Here is a 20,966-nt window from a genome sequence, read left to right as displayed (position 1 = left end):
AGGAGCGTTTTGCCACAGGTTTATCCCCGTCCATCATCAAAGTATATGTGGCGGCGTCGGACCAGGCGAAGCTTAACCTCCTCTGCCCAGTCAGAGCCCTAGACCTGCACGTCTGCAGGACCTCCCTGTGCAGGCTCTCCGAACAGCTGTTTGTGTGCTTCGGGCCCCCCAATACTGGCGGCTCGGTGACTAAGCAGAGGATGAGCAAGTGGGTGGTTTAGGCCATCACACTTGCTTATGAATCGGCCGGCCAGCCGGCACCTTTGGCTGTCCGGGCCCATTCTACTAGGGGTATGGCGGCTTCTAAAGCCCTGTTGTTGGGAAGAGTATCGCTACACGACGTTTGCATGGCGGCAGGCTGGTCCTCTCCCCACACGTTCGTGAGGATTTACCACCTTGACCTTAACGCTACACCTGGAGCACAGGTGCTCTCGTATGAGTGTGCGTCTTAAACTTCACACCACGGTCACTTGCTCATATGGTGAGTGGGTATTGGGTTCCCACAGCGTTTTTACGCAGCTCGAGTTCCCTGAGAGGGAACGTCTCTCGGTTATGTATGTAACCTTAGTTCCCTGAAGGGAATGAGATGCTGCGTGTCTACAATTTAAAGGATAATCTCAGTGTTTGAATTACAATGAAAATTATTTTCTCAATAAGTCCAAAGTATGATTGATGCATGTGTTCAAGACATCTAGCGGTTTTCTTTGCAACGCCAGTCTCATCTTTTCCCGTTCTAATTGACGCACTTGACTTCAAGGTGTAACCTTTATTGTTGTTCGGTCTGAACGGCGCGCCGAGTGACGGATATTGTAGCAATATTGTTGTCCGGGTGGAAATCGGGAGAAATTCGGGAGAAAGGTCGGTCCGGGAGATTTTCGGGAGGGTTGGCATGTCTGCTAGTAACATAAACATGTTTTTAAACGATACAGTATTTCTTCAATTGGCCTGTGGAGGGCAGCAACTCTCTCCCGTTGTCTGCTCCATGAGCAGAAGAAGAAAATCACACCAGCGCTGTTTCCGGTTCGGCTCGCGCGCCCAGAAGAGACAGTTTGAACTGTCATTATACGTTCTGTCTCTGAATTAAACTTCCAGTTTACACGTTAACTACACGTTCTGTCTCTTGTTCCAACCAAATAATGCGTCTGACATCATGAAAAACGGCGTGTGAACGCGGCTGCTTGTTGGACTAGGAGCTACCGGGGAACGGTAAAGTGACCTGGTTGGCGGTATGTTTTGCTAACGTTAACTTAATGACGTTTAACGACAACTGGACGTAGCAAATGTAACAACATTTATCACCGACGTTACACCGAAATGGTTTAAGCCGTCTTTGATTCTATTTTCATGTTGCTCCTCAGAAATGTTCCCTTTAATATATATTTCTGAAATGTATTTCCTCGTATTTTGCTGTGATTTAGAGCATTTTATTCATCGTAGTCGTTGCAATGGGTAGTATATGGGGCATATTACTATTAACCTGGTCAATTTCATATTTCTACTTAAGCTTGTATAACTGTCACAATGAATATGAAACCTTGACAATCTGATATTCCAACGGTTCAGATCACATCCCTTCACTATGGGGATGAACCCCAGTCAGGAGGCCCTGATCAGCCAGGTGTTTGAGACCTATCTGACTGATCATCATCATGGGGACATTGTGCAGCTGCTTGCAGACACTAGCGAAGAGGCCCATCGCTGTGTGCTGGTTAATGCCATGACTTTGTTTGAAGCCAATATGGAGGTAATGGCAAAGCAATTCAAACATAAACTGCAGTGCAGGGACTCTATTCTACATATGTTTGTCTACTTGAAATGAATTCAATTCTAGTTGAGAAATATGCTCCAAATTTGTATTGTATTGTATTATGAAGCATATTTTCCTTGTACCAATATATCACAATGTGACATGGATAACCTGGGATATAATGAACTTAATGTAATTTCATTGTACTGTGTTTCTGTAATCCGGTATTGTAGAAGACAGAATTCTTAAAATATTTTACATGCAAAACCATGCATTTTAAAATACACATTATACATTTTTCATTGTTTGGTGTTGTGTAACTATAGTCACGCTTACAGCCATGGTTTGCCAGTAGGTTGTGCGTGATTGATTTTTATTAATATACAAATAATTGGCATGCAGAATTCCTAAGGCCAAGACTGTCATGGCATGTTACATCTGTTCTGTTCTGACAGTGTGGTGTAATTACACCCACTGAGAATGCAATCCTCAGTTAAGTGTCTTGCCCAACAACCTCAAACTGGCACTCCTCTGAAGGACAGGCCTGCTCCAACACTGCACTACAGTTGCAACAACGTGGATGGATATGCATGTACTTGAACTAATTCCATGGTATTTATATCAATCCACAGGTTGGAGATTATTTCAACACCAATCCCCATGATGTCTTGGCTCTATTTGATAAAGTGTTAAATAGAACAGCACTGGAGTTATCAAGTTATGGAGGACAAAGAACAGAGAAAATGGGACCCACTCTTCATGCACGCATCACAGGTCAGAAATCCATCCACAGCTTGACATAAGCACCCGCCCACCCGCCAAATGCAGGTAGAATTCAGCTGAGGCAGGTAACGCAGAAACTTTCACTAGCCACTTTGGTGGGTGGAATTCCATTTATCTATTTCTGTAGTGTAACAGACTTGTTGTGGGGGAAAAAAAGATCCCAACGCAAAAAAAGATGTTTTTGATGAGGCTGAATTCAAGATTTACCCTTATTGAGTTTGCTTTATCCTGTGGGAAGACTTTTTCCCATGTCTTTTCTGCTGCTGGTTTGACTTTTTGCTCCCCTTGATGAAGTCAGTAGAATAATTTGCGGTGCTGGTTGACGTCAACATTAGCAGTTTGTTGTCGGCAAGTTTGAGTCCCTGGAAAGGCCTGAAAAAAATGCGGGTGGTTCTCTTGTGGTCTTCCTCAACTTGAAGCTAATCTAACGTTATCTTCCATTTTTCGATGGTTGCATGGATTCTTTCTTTTGAACCAGAGATGGTGACGGAGGCTGGATTTGCTTTACAAGAAAAATTTAAGCACACGCAACATCAGTCAAGGCGAGAATCAAAACATTCTGTGGCAACTGGACCAGGCCATTACGGCTACGATGTTTTTGACAAGTTAACTAAGGTGTAATTATTTTTGGAGGGAATTATGGGGGCATTTTTTGTCCCTCTCCTCGTGATATCGGGGGCAAAATGATATTTCTTGTGGGCAATTTGGCGCTTTGCAATTGTGTATATCCGACGGTGGGTGTAATTGCACACATGAAAAATATGAGTGGGATAAAAACTTCAAATACGACCCCTGTTGGATATTAGCCCGTCTGTTTATTGCCTTGTTTGTTCGCCCAGGTCTGCCAGTGTGTCCGGAGCTGACCAGAGACACCATTCCCAGGTCCAGAGATGTAGGACACTTTCTATCTGTTACTGGTACTGTCATACGCACCAGTGTTCCCAAGGTAACGGCATGGCAGAAATCAGTTCATCCATTCACAGTTCACCATGCATACCTTGAAGATGATGGTGGCGCATGGAGTAGCGTCCACTGGTTTCAGCGCCACCCTACTCAGAGAAATTTTTCCACGTGTTGGTGCAGAAGTGCCGTGCGTCGTGGAAGAAATAAAAACTACAATTCGGGGGGGCGCCCTGTTATAACGGTAGGGTAAACGCTGACATAAGCTGTACAAGTAGAAGCCCCATACTAGTTTATGACCTAGATTTGTTGTGATTCAGTTGTCATACCTTTTAAAAGTTCTATACTATTTTTATGAAAATGATTAATTACTGTAGGCAACAAAGAAGGCTGTGTCTCTCCCACAAGGATTCTAGGCTGATGGAATATTTAACTAATAGAATAGAAAGCAGCCTCCTGGCTGTGATGGCAGAAGCATAATATAGACCAACTATGATATGATGACGAGTATAATATCCTAGAAAATAGATAAGTGGAAATAAATGTAGTATTTTCATGTATTTGCTTTCTTCTGCTTCCAATATACAATGTTTGTCATAGGTCTTGGAATACGAGCGTGACTACATCTGCACAAAGTGTCGACACGTTTTCACGGTGCAGGCTGACTTTGTCCAGTTTTACATCTTTGTCCCACCGGAGAGCTGTCCTAACCCTGAAGGCTGTAATTCGTTTAAGTTCAGCTGCCTTTCTGCAGGATCTGAGCCTGCTTTCTGCAAGGACTTCCAAGAGATTAAGATACAAGAGCAGGTATGCGTAAGTTATTGTTTATTTTTAGTGTGTATTGATTGTACTTAGTATAAATGTCTGGATCTCCCACGCAAACACACACACACACACTCACAGGTGCAGAGGCTGTCAGTGGGCAGTGTCCCTCGCGCTATGCTGGTGGTTCTGGAGGACGACCTTGTGGACAGTTGTAAATCTGGTAAGATCTGTAAATAGCAAGCTTTGTTAACAATAATGCATAGAATCAGCTTCTCCAAATGCATGAACGAGTTTACCCAAGCAAGCCCAAGGCTTTGTCATTATATGGACATTATAGTGACGTCCCATCACCAACTAACTGGGGAAACAAGGTCCATGTACCTCATGTCCACCTTTCTAGTAGAGAGATGATAATGTGACTGTTTATGGGGTGTTTCTAGGAGATGATGTCATTGTTTATGGGGTGATGTACCAGCGCTGGAAGCCCTTTTATGAAGGCACTTGCTGTGATGTGGAGCTTGTCCTTAAAGCTAACAACATAGAAGTGAACAACCAGCAGGCTTCTGCTTCACATCTCATGAAGGATGTTCAGAAAGAGTTTGAAGACTTCTGGAATAACTACAAACATGATCCCATAGCTGGTGAGTAACAACTGCTTTGAAACATTAAAAAACAATGTTTTTATTTCATTTAACATAGTTTGCATTTGTTTTTCGAATGCTTGCTCTGTAGGTAGGAACGCAATCCTGTCGAGCCTGTGCCCACAGGTATTTGGCATGTTTGTGATTAAACTGGCGGTTGCCATGGTGTTGGCTGGTGGTGTGCAGAGAGTAGATTCTTCTGCGACCAAGATAAGGGGTAACTCTCATTCATATATTTTATATGTTATTAATAGCATGAGTTTAAACATGTTTAATGCAATGTACAGGTAATACAACTGAAATGATTTGTTTACGGTCCAGACCTTAAACAGGGTCTTTCCCCAGGGCAGGAAGTACTAATTGGTTTGGACCCAGATGCTGTTGTTTCCGGACCCAGGAGTAAAATCAATTGATAATTGTTACATTCCATATTTCAACCAGCACAGCTTTTCAAGCCTTTACTGCACTCATTTCAGCGGTCCAGAAAACACACTAACCCATTACATGCATTGTAAATCATTTTACGTGATGCTACTTAGCCTGCTAATAATTTATTGTGGTTGTTCCGATAATTATTCTGACAGTTAGGAGAGAATGTGCATCAGAAGTTATTTTAATAACGGTCTTCAGGACAAACGTGAATGAGACCAGAACCGTTAAACGAGAATGGAAAGATAAGTAGGTGTGTAAATATAGTAGGGCTGTCAGAATTATAGCGATTCATGTGGCAGAGATTAATGCAATAAAATGCAGTTAGTGCAGCTATGTGCCTGTGCTGCTGTTCAATTCAAGGATAGGCTTTGAGCTCAGCTAGCTTTCTCACTCCGTTCGCACAGTGCCATCCTGAATGTTTCATCAGTGCAACTGCGGTCTAGTCTTCTTGTGGCTGTGCATTCAGTTCACTAATGAAACTATACCAATATACTCAAGGGATTAGTGTTATTGCTTATTGGCCATCAATTTGTCAACAATGAGAGCTTCACTCATTCTCTACTCTAGCACCTGTCCTCTGGCAGGCTGAAATAGGTGAGGCCTAAACTGTTGCTGTGACAATATAGAAACTATGATAAATGTTGAACTAGGCAGGATTTTGTCACTGACTTCTGTTCCCTTCTAGGGGAGTGTCATATGTTGCTGGTCGGGGACCCTGGTACCGGAAAGTCTCAGTTTCTTAAGTATGCAGCGAAGATCATGCCTCGCTCTGTACTCACAGCTGGAATTGGCTCAACAAGTGCAGGTAGGCTGTGTTCTCTGTGAACTCTCATGCTGCATATTACCCATTAAGGCTGTCAACCAATATTCTATATTTGAATAGTTGTTGAAAAAAGATATTTGAATGTGAAAATTAATATTTGAATGTAAAAACAAAACGCAGAAGCGGCGCGACGGTTTTGTGGGTGGCGCGCTACTGAACTGACTTTATATTGCATGAATGAAATATATTAGATTGGTTACAACAGCTTCATGCACTGGTTTGATTATTTGCCGTTTCATATATATAAAAGTAGTTATGTCTCATATTAATTTGTCCTGTTATTCACATGCCTAATGCGAATCCTTTAACGAGGAAAGACTGCAGAATCAGCGGCGGCTTTGCGCATGCGCCTGACTTTCAGTCTGGACGTAACGTAGTGACGTATGTCTCCTCCGTAGCAACCAGATATTCAAATGTGTTTTTTTTAAAGTGAATATTCACGTCTTTTTTGAGCAATTTTGACAGTCCTATTACCCATAGATATATATTTATATTAGGGCTGTCATAATGATTGTGTGGCTAAGATTAATGCAATAAAATATTTTAGCGCAGATAACATACATTTATACGATTTTATTCTTTAGAAGAAAAACAAGTTTTTAATCACGACTGTTGTCTGAAAATGTCAACAGGCTTGTCTGTTTGAGTAGCTGGCTGAAAGCAAAGAAGTCGTAGGCTTAACTCTTATTGGTAACCTGGTAACTGTTACTATTCTGCTTAGCTTAGCAGATAGCTAACAGCAGATCCACGGAATAAAGACTCAGCAATCCGACATGGATTTAAGGGACTTTTGTGGATTCTTAAATTTGTAACACTGGAAACACAACATGAAATGGTCTTACAAAGCATTCACATACAGTGAGGAAAATAAGTATTTGAACACCCTGCTATTTTGCAAGTTCTCCCACTTGGAAATCAGGGAGGGGTCTGAAATTGTCATTGTAGGTGCATGTCCACTGTGAGAGACATCATTTAAAAATAAAAATCCAGAAATCACAATGTATGATTTTTTAAAAACTATATTTGTATGATACAGCTGCAAATAAGTATTTGAACACCTGAGAAAATCAATGTTAATATTTGGTACTGTAGCCTTTGTTTGCAATTACAGATGGAAACTATACATCTGCCACTATTTTGTTTTTTACGTCATATACTGTGTTTAAGTTGTTTCAAATTCCCCTGCCTCTGACAATCAGTTGTGATGCGTAACTGTATATTCTTAACTTTAATTAATGTAGCCACGATATGTATGGTTAATTCTAAATTAAATGTGATGCAATTAACCTTTGAGCCGGTGTGTGTATCCTCGCCGTCTATATTTCTGTTTAAAAGTGCATAACTGGAATTTATTGAAACCGTGTTGATGTTTTAGGGCATTTTCAGTTTTTGCAGTGGCCCTTTGTTCGGTTTGTGTTCACACTGTTAACATTTAACAGCAGACCAGATAAAACGCAAACGCCATACGTGAGCAAACTATTCTCTCATTGGTCAGATTTTAATGCGGCTATAAATAGGCTTTTTTGTGTGTGTGGGGGATTGGGGGTGCATGAACTCAGTCGGTATGTAGAAGAGGGTGCGTGGCCTAAAGTTTGGCCACCACTGATCCAAATTTATGAATTTCAAAATGATTAATGATGTGATTATTTTTTCTCTATCCATTGACCGCCCTAAAAGATGAACTAACTAGACACAATGTCATTCGTTGAAGGACTGACGGTAGCAGCGGTGAAAGACGGAGGGGATTGGCATCTGGAAGCAGGAGCCCTGGTTCTGTCAGATGGTGGTTTGTGCTGCATTGATGAATTCAACAGTATCAAGGAACACGACCGCATCAGCATCCATGAAGCCATGGAACAGCAGTCTATTAGTGTGGCCAAAGCTGGGTAAGACTGTTGTTTATGTCATCCTACTCCTATTTTTGATGCAAAGAACACCAATTTATCTATTTTTTAATTGTTTTGTTGTGAAAGATAAGGGTAACTCTGGTTCAGTGGTACAGCAAGTTTGCTCTGAAAGCAGAGGGTCGGTGTTTTGATTCCTGTCTCTGTTAGTCCATATCTATGTGTCCCAATTTTCTGCAGCAACTGTATGAATGGCTATTACTGTCTGGATAGAGCTTGGGGGCGGTTAACATCAGTGTATGAATGGTTGTGAATGGATAAATTACATCTACATTGTCTCCTCTCGTTACAGTATGGTGTGTAAACTGAATACTAGAACCAGCATCCTGGCAGCTGCCAACCCTAAAGGCCAGTACGATCCAAACGAGCCACTCTCTGTGAATGTGGCTCTGGCCAGCCCTTTGCTGAGTCGCTTTGATCTGGTTCTAGTTCTGCTAGACACCAGAAACGCAGAGTGGGACCATATCATCTCAACTTTCATTCTGGAGGACAGAGGTAGATAAAAAGAAAAAAAAGAAAAAAAATGCTGAAATGATTGTTGTTGTTGTTGTTATTCATTGCAATAAGACGGGGTCTTCTCTTGCAAAATCATCCCAGGTACATAAGTATATGTTTCTAGCAAATGGATGATGTAGTCTAAATGTAGTCGGGCGAACGGACCTCCGCCGGGGGGTGTAGTTCTTTCTGTGCGCAGATACATGGACATATGCGAGCATGTGTCAGGGCGGAACAGCAGTGTACATCAGTGTGTTGATACATATTGTACAGCAAACCTGTTAAATGCACATTTTTAAATAGAAATCTACATTTGATTCACTTTTTTGATTAAATTGTTTAAAGGATATTCAACCTTCATTTCGTTGAAATAAACGCCAACAGTGACATCATATTTCAGAAAATCTGTATAGAAGAAAACATGGATGAATTGAGACATTATGACACTATCTGAAAAACATGAAAAGCGGTGCGGTGACCAGGAAGGCTATAGCACTGACCGCTTGACTTGAGGCAACAATAAACCATCATGAGAGAATGAGGAGTATGGAAGTTAATCTGTCATCGGGTTTTGAAAGAAAAAGGTGATTGAATTTCTAGCACTGGATATTTATGCATTGAAATTCTGAAAAAATTCACCCGCAAATAATTCAACCTTAAAATATTCAACCGCAAAAAATTCAACCTTAAAATATTCAACCGCAAAAAATTCAACCGCAACATCCGGGACGGAAGAGCAATCGATTCTAGATTCAAGATCGTGCGTCAAGCAAAAGGAGCGAGCACCCAATACAACTTGGGCTTGTCGGCAGCTTGGTGACCGGATTGTAGCCATGTCCAATAATAACGGGGCTTTAACTCTTCTTCATGCCATCAGTGCGGTTTGTGTCTGTAAGATTCCGTAATAGACAGCTGACATTTGTACATTAACAGACTGTGTTGGACATGAACTAAGCGGAAGTTAAACGAGAGCGTACAGCCGCTCACAATACGCCTCTTCTTCTAGTTTTGAATTCATTTAATGATGCAGAGATCCTTGGACAAGCTGTTAGGAGTGATTGGCGGAGTTTTGAAACCAGGAACGCGCTTGAAGAGGCACATGAGCCGCTGTATCGTAGTGGGGGGGGGGGGGGGCAGCGGCTTTAACGGAGCGTGCAGACGCATAAACCCGACAGGACATGCAGGAATAACCGCAGTAGTGCGGAAAGTGGTCGGTGGAAGGATCCTTTTTCTGATCTCAGTTGGGTATTAAGCGACATTCAAAGTCCACGTAACGTTAAATGAGTCTTCATGACCATGGGTAAACTTTATTGAGGATCTGGCACAACACAGCGACCTGCAAGTAGCGCAGAGTCTTACATAAAGGGATGTACGTCTTAATGCGAGGCTTTAGAATTTATCTCAAAGGGATCCTGTATTTGCTCGTAAAGTCTGAAACGAGAACCCATTTTTCAGTGACTGTGTTACGTGCCTACTGGTTTTTGAACTACTGGTTTGGCTACGGGTGCGTGTTTGTTTTCCCCCGGTGTTACGTGCCTACTGGTTTTTGAACCTACTGGTTTGGCTACGGGTGCGTGTTTGTTTTCTAATAGCGGCAGATGTTGTCTTGTGTCGTCACACATTTGCAAACATATTGGTGAAAATGTTAAAAAATGCATCCCATATCCATTGCAGCGATTACGGTTGTATAAGTGAGCACTACGTCCACGTATGAAGAAATACATAAAAGAACATTTATTAAAGGTTCGCCACAACCGGGATTCGAACCCTGTCGAGCAAAATAACGTTATGTCGTAGGGCGGCTGCGCACGCCGTCTGCCAACCGAGCTTGTTGGAAGATTTTCTTATTGCATGATTCAGTATGGTTATTGAAATTGTATATCATATATAATTGGTATAAGTACCAATAATGATTTCATGCTCTGGTATGGATTTCAATGCAGTAAAATGTCAGTGTTCATGTTTTAATTTCAGGGATTCCTGCTGAATCTGCCAGCCTGTGGTCCATGGAGAAAATGAAGGCTTACTTTAGTGTGATTAAACGCTTTCAGCCTCAGCTGTCTGAGGAGGCCAACATCATCTTAACACGTTACTACCAGCTACAGAGACAGAGTGATGACCGCAGCGCTGCCCGCACCACCGTCCGTATGCTGGAGAGTCTAAGCAGACTGGCTGAAGGTTAGGTTTTTTTTAATCTTATCAATGTTAATGTCAAGTTAGTCAGCCTACATTTATTTTTTGTGATCCATTCTTATGTGGGTCGATGATTCAATTCATTTTATTCCAAAGACTCCGAGCCTGACTCTTTGTACACAGAGACATCCTTATATCCCAAAACCCTCACATCAGCAATTCAAAAAAGAAACTACCCAAAAAATGGAAAAGGAAGAGACCTTAGGGAAAATGACATAGGAGGATCCCTTTGACAGGACGGACAGACAGCAATAGATGTCTTGTGTACAAAATGAACAACCCAAACGATGTACACTTTATTCAATTTATATGACAGAAATTATTCACATATTGAGAGTACTAAGCCAGGTAAAAGGGACATTCACCCCAATATATAACCATAATCATGTATAACCACCATCTACACATACCTATGGGGAGCACAAGGCTTCAAGTCATTAACGTTGGTTTATGATGACAGTAATAGTAAGGTGAATAATTATAATAGTGGTGGCAGAAGAAGGTGTCAGCATGTTAAGAGACAGGAACAGGGTCCAGTTTGCCAATACATTTACCATTCTATTTACAAGTCAGTTAGCTGACACTTATCCAAAGTGACTTATAACACGTGCATTTCAACCATAAGGATACAAACCCAGAAGAACAAGAGTGCAATTTCATCAAACAAGCTGATTTACCAGTTGCTATAGATAAGATCAATTTTTCCTCTGTGGAATTACTGGACATTCTAGTCAAAGGTGTGCTCACCGTTACTCGTGCAGTGAGACGCCGGAGGAGAGGAAAACGTGCCGGCTCGTTAGTGCAACTCCGCAAGCGTGGTTCTCTCACATCGCTGCCCGGCATCTTTCTCTCCAACGTGCGCTCACTGTGCAACAAACTGGATGAACTTCAGCTGCTGGTGAGAAGAGACATTTTCTTCCTCCTCCATCCTCCGTTTTGTGCTTCACGGAGACGTGGCTCCGCGGATCGATACCGGACTCCGCGCTCCAGATGGCCGGCTTCCAGCTGCTCAGAGCGGACCGCGACACGGAGCTCTCCGGCAAGACGAAGGGTGGAGGAATCTGCTTCTACTTCAACAACGGCTGGTGCAACGACGTAACAGTGATCCAACAACACTTTCCTCCTGCTCTGGAATCTTTCCCCCGGGGGACTTTAACAAAGGAAACCTCAGCCACGAACTTTCTAAGTTCAAACAGTTTATTAAATGCCCGACCAGAGAGAACACGCTGGATCACTGCTACACTACCGTAAGTAGGGCTCGTCCTGTCCCACCTGAAGACCCTCACCGACCCCTCCTGGACCCCCTGCAGTTCGCCTACAGAGCCAACAGTTCTGTAGACGATGCTGTCAACATGGCCCTCCACTTCATCCTCCAGCATCTGGACTCCCCAGGAACCTACGCCAGGATCCTGTTTGTGGACTTCAGCTCTGCCTTCAACACCATCATCCCGTCTCTGCTGCAGGACAAACTCCCAGCTGCACCTGCCCGACTCCACCTGCAAGTGGATCACTGACTTCCTGTCCGACAGGAAGCAGCACGTGAAGCTGGGGAAACACGTCTCAGCCTCTCGGTCCATCAGCACCGGTTCCCCCCAAGGCTGCGTTCTTTCCCCTCTGCGCTTCTCCCTGTACACCAACAGCTGCACCTCCAGTCACCAGTCTGTCAAGCTCCTGAAGTTTGCTGATGACACCACCCTCATTGGACTGATCTCTGGTGGGGATGAGTCCGCCTACAGGTTTGGAGTCTGCCCACCTGGTGACGTGGTGCAGCCAGAACAACCTGGAGCTCAATGTGCTAAAGACGGTGGAGATGGTTGTGCACTTCAGGAAGTATGCAGCCCCACGCCCCCCCCCCCCCCCCTCACCCTGTGTGACTCCCCTGTCAATACTGTGGATTTCTTCCGTTTCCTGGGCTTCATCATCACCTAGGACCTCAAGTGGGAGCTGAACATCAGCTCCATCACCAAAAAGGCTCAGCAGAGGATGTTCTTACTGAGGCAGCTGAAGAAATTCAACCTGCCAAAGACGATGATGGTGCACTTCTACACGGCCATCATCGAGTCCATCCTCTGCTCCTCCATCACCGTGTGGTACGCTGCAGCCACAGCCAAGGACAAGGGCAGGCTGCAGCGTGTCATCTTCTCTGCAGAGAGGGTGATTGGCTGCAATCTGCCGTCTCTCCAGGACTTGTTTGCTTCCAGGACTTGGAAGTTGGTTGGACCCATCTCACCCATATCTTATTCCTGCATTATGTTGTATGTTGTCCATTATTGTACCAACCGCCAAGTCAAATTCCATGTATGTCTTGACATATTATGGCAATGAACGATTCCTGAACAAGTGCTACAATACCATTTTCTACTCAAGCTTCAACATATTTGAAAAATTTGAATACATTCATATAATTTGTGTATGAAATAGCTGTTCTTACCACTAACAAGATTTATTTTGACAGCTCACGCCAGACTCATGTACAGACAGACGGTGACCATAGAGGATGCAGTCATGGCTGTCTCTGTCATGGAGTGCTCCATGCAGGTAAGAAAACAAAGATGCCTACTTGTCTTCATTTGGTTTGTTTTTGTGTTCCTTATTATTGGTGGTGTAATTAATAAAGGCAGTGGGGTATTTTGTCCACTGAAATTTTGCACACAGTTACTCTTGGTTATGGTCTATAATCACTCTAGAAATACAAATGCACCTAACTAGATTATTCTCCAATTTGAATTTTGTGAAAACACCTTTTTACAAACTCCTCCAAGACCCTGGGTTTGAGTCTCATGTCTTCAGCGAATAACTATTGGTTTGATGTAAGGTGTCTCGCGCGAGCAGTTCTTTTTTGACAGTAAGGGGGCGGAGTCACCATGGTATCTAATTGCTTACAAGCCCCGCCTTTGGATTGGCTGGAGTTACGCATTCACAGAACTATAGAAGCCCATTTATGCACTATAGAAAGGGAATAGAAAGTCGAAATTATGAGAAAACGTTTTTCGGAAAAATAATCTTATTATTATGCATATCTTATCTTTTTCCAAAAATCGATCTGCATTGAAAGTTGAACAAAATATTCACAGATTCAGAATTCACTTTGGTCTGGGAGCTGGACGCATTGGTTCTAATGAGCCAGTAATGATGATAAATTAGGGTTGTAGCTGGTTGTTATCTACGGTTACAGAGGTGTCGTTTGTGTTTTGACACAAACGACACCTTTTATCTCATAATTTTATCTCAACTTTATTTATAAAGCACTTTTCAAAACCACAAGTGGAACCAAAGTGCTGTACCGAAGGTAAAACAAACAGTAAAAAAACCACACAAAATAAAAACAAAGAATTAATACAAAACATATGATATACAAACATACAAATGCATTATCAAATGCTAAAGAAAACAAGTAGGTTTTAAGCGCACTCTGAAAGACGCCCAAGGAAGGACAGGTTTTTACAGACATAGGAAGGTCATTCCAAAGCCTAGGAGCTGCAACAGAAAAGGCCCGATCACCTTTACATTTTAAACGGGTTCGCGGAACCTCGAGAAGCAACTGATCATTTGGACGTAGAGATCTACTGGATTGACGCCGGCTGGTCAAATCAGTAACATACTCATGTAATTTCGACTTTCTATTCCCTTTATATAGTTCTTTGAGTGCATAACTCCAGCCAATACAAAGACGGGGTTTGTAATTAGAAATAGAGATACCATGGTGACTGGCTCCGCCCCCTTACTGTCAAACGGCGCATAGGTTGTGTTTTCACCACCCTGTCAATAGCCGTTAACAGTGGTAGTTGATGTGGGGCTGGAGCATTTTGTCTAGTTTTTGGCTTAGGTCTCAGGGCTGCACGGTATGGCCAAAAACCCATATCACGGAATTAACACATTAATTCATTGAATCAGCTGCTTTCCGCTTGCTAGCCAACTTGCTCACAACTGGCCGGCCAAATAGCGTGTTAGCTTGTTGTGGCTGCTAGTGTTGCCACCAGAGGCATGACAGACTTTGCAATAAATCGTTTTCTGATGTAACTTGCGTCCAATTTTCCAAAACCGAAAACCCTGCAAAAAGACAACTCCTCTCTTGGGCAGAAGTTGTGTTGGTGCATCTCTGCTCTCTCGTTGTTCCTCCTGTATCGCTCTTTTCCGTGTTTTCATGTAGCAACAGAGTTACTTTTTGTTGTGAGCTGTACCCAGCATGCAGTTCGCCGGGGTAATTGTTAAATGTACAAATATTAGTGTTACAAATTGTTTGTCACAAGCTGTGTCATGGGGTTTTAACCTGTTAAAGAGTGTTGTAGGTTGTTCATTGTTGTTATAACCATGAGTCAATCGCAACACATCGTAAGAAGTAGCTCCGTCCGCTGGGCACTCCGTGAGGACGTGTAAAAACGAATTTTGCCGCCCGTTGAAGAGCAACATCAGTTGTTATGGTGTAACACTGGTATAAACGGTACATGAGAAATTCATACCGTACGGAAGTCTTATACCGTTTGAACGGGTATACCGTGCAGCCCTAGTCTCAGGTCATTACATTGATGTATGTTTGCTCTGGCCATTTCCCTGATAATGTCTGTTAGTGTTGTCCCTATTCTCCCCCATCTCATGGGGCCCCATCAAAGTAGATGACTGGGGTTCTTGGGATTCTACATCTGCATCTATGCTCCTGGAGGTCCTCGTCCCAGTCGTCCGCAGGACCAGTCTCATCTCCGGTCTCCCCTGCTTATTCTATCCGCGCCATGCGTTTGATTCTGTTTTGGTTAGCGGCAACTGCATTGCCGCTTTACTCACAAATACCACATGTATTTCTCCCAGAAATGTTCTACAGTCCACCAAGAACTCATCCGCCTTTGCTGCACTTTACTTTTCCACAAAATCTTCCTTTAGCTGCTAGGAGCGCATGTGCTTTTTCTTTTCCTTTTCTGGCCATCCTAGTATGCTTCGGTAGCTGTAAGCCTGTTGGCTATGTACAGCAGAAAATATGTAAAATATATGTTCTCCTTTTATGAACCCTGTCAATGGATCAGCCTCTTGGCTTGTTAGTGCAACTCCGAAAGTGTGGTTCTCGCATACCGCTGCCGGGCATCTTCCTCTCCAACGTGCGCTCACTGAGCAACAAACTGGATCAACTTCAGTTGCTGGTGAGAAGAGACAGAGACTTTCTAAATTCTCCGTTTTGTGCTTTACGGAGACCTGTCTTTGTGATTGATGATATTCTCTTTTTTTACTTTTATAAATATCCCCACAGATGTGTAGTGCGGTAAAACACTTTCCATTGTGAAATTTCAAAGCTGATACGCACAGCTTCCAGGTTTGGTAAAACACCAGGAGTCACACCAACCGCCCACACTTTTCCCAGTATGAAAAACAACACATCTTTCCCATGGTCCTTATTTCCTTGCTTCTTGCAACATCGCTCCCTCAGCGGAATACTCTAAACTGCCGGTCCACGATATATGTACGTGGGACTCCAGTTACCGGAGGAATAAACGTACTACCCAGACTGCAACTTGGATTTCTACCAACTGAGAGTCAACCTCCGGTAGCTCTAGTGAGCGTCCCTTCGTAAACTTTCTTTCATTTACCTAAATCCCTAAAAATATGGACACTTATTCACTTTCCCTGTTGTACAATTTAGTGTAATCTTGTGTTTTTATTTTACATCTGATCAACATCAAATGTTCAAATTTAGTTTTCAATTTAGTGGTCTTATAATGACCTCATTTGGTCAATGGACAGAGACGTATTAGGCAGTTGACAACAATTCTTTTAGATTTATCCAATTAGACGTTTTATTAATTTAGAAAAATGGTTTGTCTGCTTACCTATTTCTGCCCTTGTTGCCAACGCTGAACCACGGAGGGTTGGCTACCGGGAATCTGTGCCATATGTACCGGTTCCTTTACGACCGGTATCTACCGTACCGAAAAGCAACGTAGATTTTGGTACCCGCTTTCAATGCTTGCTTTCGGTGTCAGAGCCGATCGAAAAACTTAATTTACACACTCGCAGCAAGTAATGATTAAATTATTAATATTCCCCAAATTCCAATGAACTAATAGATGCACTTCAAGCTCTTACAGAGGGGAAAAACTAAGTATCTTGTAAACTGTAAAAAGTTCCTATATTGTTTAGTTTGTTAAGTTCAAAGCCGTAGTTTGAAGCCATGTGTTTTTATATTTACACTATTGTTTAAACAGTTAATGTTCAATTTGAAGAAAAAAATGCCTTGGCATTCAAAACCCCCTTTTTTTAAAATGTAGGTATCTGTTTAGGTACCGTTTAGGCACGGGTATTGTAAAAAACCCAAATGATACCCATCCCTAATGCCAACTGCTGGGTACTGTCAGAAGTTCAACCTGTAGAGGTTCAACCACAGAGTAATGGACATACTATTTAATCTCAGCAGAACTACTGATTACTATTCCACACATTATAATACATTTGGGCTTTGACACATCCTCAGATCTTGCAGTAATCTGGAACTTTGTGGTGCACTTGTCTTTCAGGGTGGAGCTCTGCTGGGGGATGTGAATGCGTTACTCACCTCATTCCCTGATGACCCCTGTCAGCAGTATAAGATTCAGTGTCAGAAGTTGCTAGAAGGACTAAACCTGCCACTGCTCCTTCAGAAAGAGATGGACAGACAAGCCAGGTAAGAGTGCTGATGTCTACCTTGCAGATGGTTGTGTATCTTTTCTCTCAAAGAGTGTGTTATAGAATACAATTACCCTACACTTTATTGCACTCTATTCAGTGCAGTGATGGGATGTTGACCTTGGTTTGCGTCCCTCTAGCGGCATCGCGTGTGTGCATCCCACAAATTGTTTTATTTATTGATAATTTATTACAGAAATCATTAAAGTGTGGAGGTTGGTAGACATGACAGACACTCACATCAACAGCGTTCTTTTATGACCATGGTGTTCCCATGTGTGAGCGTTTAGTAAAGCTGTTAACTTCACACCAAAGGAGTTCATATGCATTGTCTTCTTTCAATAGGCTGAATTGCAACACCTCTCATGTGGACCCAGCAACAAATCATTCCCAATATCAAGTCAGAGACCTGAATGCCATCAAAAATCCTTCCCAGGGAATCCACACTAACAATACTGATGTCACAGTGGACAGTGGCTTAGACTGGTTCCACTCCATCACTTCATCAGATAGCATGGCCTTGCCCAGTATCACATCAGCTCCAGAAAACCTCTGCAGTAGGTCAGACATGTCTATAGCAACCAAACTGTCAAGTGCTGCAACTGAGAATGAGGTTCTGTGTAACACTAACCTATTAAAACATGATGTGGTTTTATACCCATTGGGAACACTTACCTCTGCTGTTTCACAAGAAGAAATGAAAGAAAGAAGCTCGGGTTGTTTGTTTCAAAGAGTCTCAAAGAATCTGAGAAACGGAAGAAGGGAGCTGGAGCTGAATGATCGGCGTGGACAGAAGGTGGTTTCTGGAGATGCAAGTGAAGATGTGATTGATGTTTTAGATTCTCACACTAGCAGCTCTTCAGCTAAGAGCCCCTCAACTATACTAGTTCAGGTTGACCTATTGTCAGGAAAAGACAGAAGATTTGAGGTGGAAGAAGAGAAGGACCAGACTGGAGCTAAGAACACGTGTGATGTACTAAAACCAAGTAAGATGAGGCCTTCAATCAACGCCAGCTCAGCTGTTATTGCAGACATCCAAACCGATAGTTACTCAGGGAGCAATCCTCAAACCTACACAGAGGGCAGAATGGGGGAACTGGAGCCACTTTGTCATCAAGAATCAGCCGATCCACTCACAAAGAGAAAGAAAAGACGGAACCAGTACCTAAATCTGGCCAAAAGCAAAAACAGGGGTAAGCAAGTAGGCTGTATCACTGAGGTGGGAGAGAAAAGCTCTAATGCGACATCTCAAGGAAAAATGTTGTGTCGAGAACAAAGACCCAAAGTGAACACAAGGGATTGGACTATGGTAAAGCCAAACACTTTAGTTAATGATCCAGCATCTTCCAAATCAGAACCCACCATGTCTACTGTGGCCTCTACTACCCTGTCTAAACTCTCAAGATTCTCATTTACCTTCCTACCTAAAACCAACGTGGAAACAAATGCTACTAGGAAAGTAGAAAAAAGGCCAGGTCAAATAGATGGTGCTGAACGCCCAGGAGCTAGTTCAAAATACCTACAAGAGCTAATGTTAAGGGAAAAACTCAAGGATACAACGCTCCCCCCTGGACGATGCACAGAGTCTCCAATTAAAACAATGACTTCTAATGCGTTGAACCAAAGGAAGAGTGTAGACATGGCAAATGATGGTTCTGTTGCCGATCAGAGTAATGGCAATCTGAAGAAGAGAAAGTGTTTTGCCTTGGACCCTCCACAAAGCAGTGTTGATGCTCCCAAGGTTCTGTTCACAGGACGGTCACTGTTTGACTCTGAGATGAGTAATGACATTTTTAACACTGACTGGGATCAAGGGGTTTCAAAGAAAGCCAAAATCTAAAACCACAATCTACTGGCACGATGTGTATTCTCGACAACAATGCATATTTTGTTATGTGGCACATTCATTTAATTTTTTTCTGGTATGATTTAATTACCTCATAGAAATAAACCTGACTATATTCGGTAAGAAGTTCAAGTGGAATTGTTTTTTTTGTGCATCCATACTTGGGCCAAAAATGTATCAATGCATTATCGCAGGGAGAACATTTTGGGATTTTTTAATTATTTGCCCTACAAATTCCATACATTACCTATTTTTGTACGTTGGTACAACAAGACCAAAAGTCTCAAGATCCTACAGCCCAAATTTGAAAATAATCTGGTTTAATCGCTTGTTTGGTTCTTTTTTATCTACTTATTATGAAAGAATTGCTATTCTCATTGGATGCATTCCTTAATCTGATTGTAGTGGTGAGGCACTTAAAATGAGCCTATTCATTTGAATGAACAACGTAAAAATGTACCATACATTCAATTCATACGACAGAAATGATTAAAATACACATTATCTCCTTATTATGCGTTCATGGTCATCTCCACTGATGCCAGGAACGCGTCACTTAGTAACCATCTGACAGGTGGAAAGAGTAACAAAATGTTGTACTCAAGTAAAAGTACTGTTACTTAAGTACAAGTAAAGTTACCAGTCTAAACATTTACTCAAGTAAAAGTAAAAAGTAGCTCATTAAAAATGTATTCAGAGTAAAAGTTACTGAGTTACTTTTTTAACAGCTGGGTGGGGTGCGGGATTCTAGTGTGGTTAAAAAATATAGGGGCAGATCATCCAATAAAACATTTTCAACATTACTACAACCACTAAATATGGCATGAACTGTGGATTCAGTAAAGCATCCTTTTCTTAAACAGAAAAGACAGACTTACTACAAACCATCAAATCTAAATTGGGTCAGGGACCTTCAAGTATTTAAAGACCAAACTGTGCCATTGTCAGATAACAGACCTGCCGAACAACAAAACATCAAATGAACAACGTGGTCTATTCTTTTCTGTACATCTTTACACTATGAACTTTTTGTTGAGTAGCAGTTGGTTTTCAAAGTTAGTGGATTTCATCCTTGCCCGCTTTGCAGTGAATAACAGTCCAGCACTACTGAATAGACGCTCACAGGCAGCTGAGGCAGGAAGACCACTGTTGAGTTTGTACAGAGGTTTTTGATGTGTGCAAATGAGTTCAACGGATCCATTTTGTTTGAGATACAAGCAAGGTACCCATCAAGCTCCCCTGTACCTTGTGACCTTCTGGACTTCATTGAGGAGAAGAAATCTTCATCTGATGAATGTTATACACCTAACTAATTGTTAATGTTATTTTAAACACAAAACACACACACTTGATCATCTTGGAGTCAGCATTTCACCCGGTGGAACAAATAAACATGTTGAACTAGCGACTTTTCCTGCTGTCCTCGTGCTTTTTGGTCTCATTTAACGGCTGTGTTTGAAGTGCCAACGATCTCCCCACATTTAGCAGGACGTTTTCAAACCAAGGTATTTTAGGCACACAGTGGTGGTCCTCTGCAGCTGTGTGCCGCGCAAGCTGTTGAGATGGAAGCAGCCTAGCAGCTAGCTTAGAAGAACTTTAGCTTTACGTGTTCTGTTTGACACGTAGAGTAACTCCTCTGCACAGTTCTCCGCTTTTTCTCGGACCTCTGTTTGATTTACTTCTAATGCTAAAAGCTCCTTCCATCTTGATGTAACGTCAACTTACTGCAGCTAGTAACCGTTTACTTTCCGCGGACAACTTCTTCCGGTGTTACGCGCCTACTGGTTCTTAA

At 42.4% G+C, this 20,966-nt stretch overlaps 1 protein-coding gene across 2 annotated transcripts; it reads left to right on the top strand.

Moving 5' to 3' along the window:
- The first annotated feature begins 969 nt into the window (after positions 1 to 969).
- Positions 970 to 20,906, top strand: mcm9 (minichromosome maintenance 9 homologous recombination repair factor). 2 transcript variants are annotated; one of them, XM_037448602.2, is made up of 15 exons: positions 970 to 1,206; positions 1,564 to 1,744; positions 2,380 to 2,521; positions 3,370 to 3,476; positions 4,031 to 4,237; positions 4,334 to 4,415; positions 4,636 to 4,836; positions 4,928 to 5,053; positions 5,954 to 6,073; positions 7,803 to 7,977; positions 8,288 to 8,490; positions 10,465 to 10,668; positions 13,139 to 13,221; positions 17,181 to 17,326; positions 17,674 to 20,906. In XM_037448602.2, the coding sequence occupies exons 2-15, from the start codon at positions 1,580 to 1,582 to the stop codon at positions 19,166 to 19,168; spliced, it is 3,456 nt and encodes a 1,151-aa protein (XP_037304499.2). In that variant the 5' UTR covers positions 970 to 1,206; positions 1,564 to 1,579; the 3' UTR covers positions 19,169 to 20,906. The 2 variants fall into 2 exon arrangements, with proteins under 2 accessions (XP_037304499.2, XP_037304497.2); XM_037448600.2 differs by having other exon boundaries at positions 970 to 1,226; positions 17,674 to 20,905.
- The last annotated feature ends 60 nt before the right edge of the window (positions 20,907 to 20,966 follow it).

The sequence above is a fragment of the Pungitius pungitius genome, chromosome 20, assembly GCF_949316345.1.
Source record: "Pungitius pungitius chromosome 20, fPunPun2.1, whole genome shotgun sequence".
NCBI lineage: Eukaryota > Metazoa > Chordata > Actinopteri > Perciformes > Gasterosteidae > Pungitius > Pungitius pungitius.
Note: the sequence above shows the minus strand (reverse complement) of the source record. Positions and strands in the feature narration are given on the sequence as shown.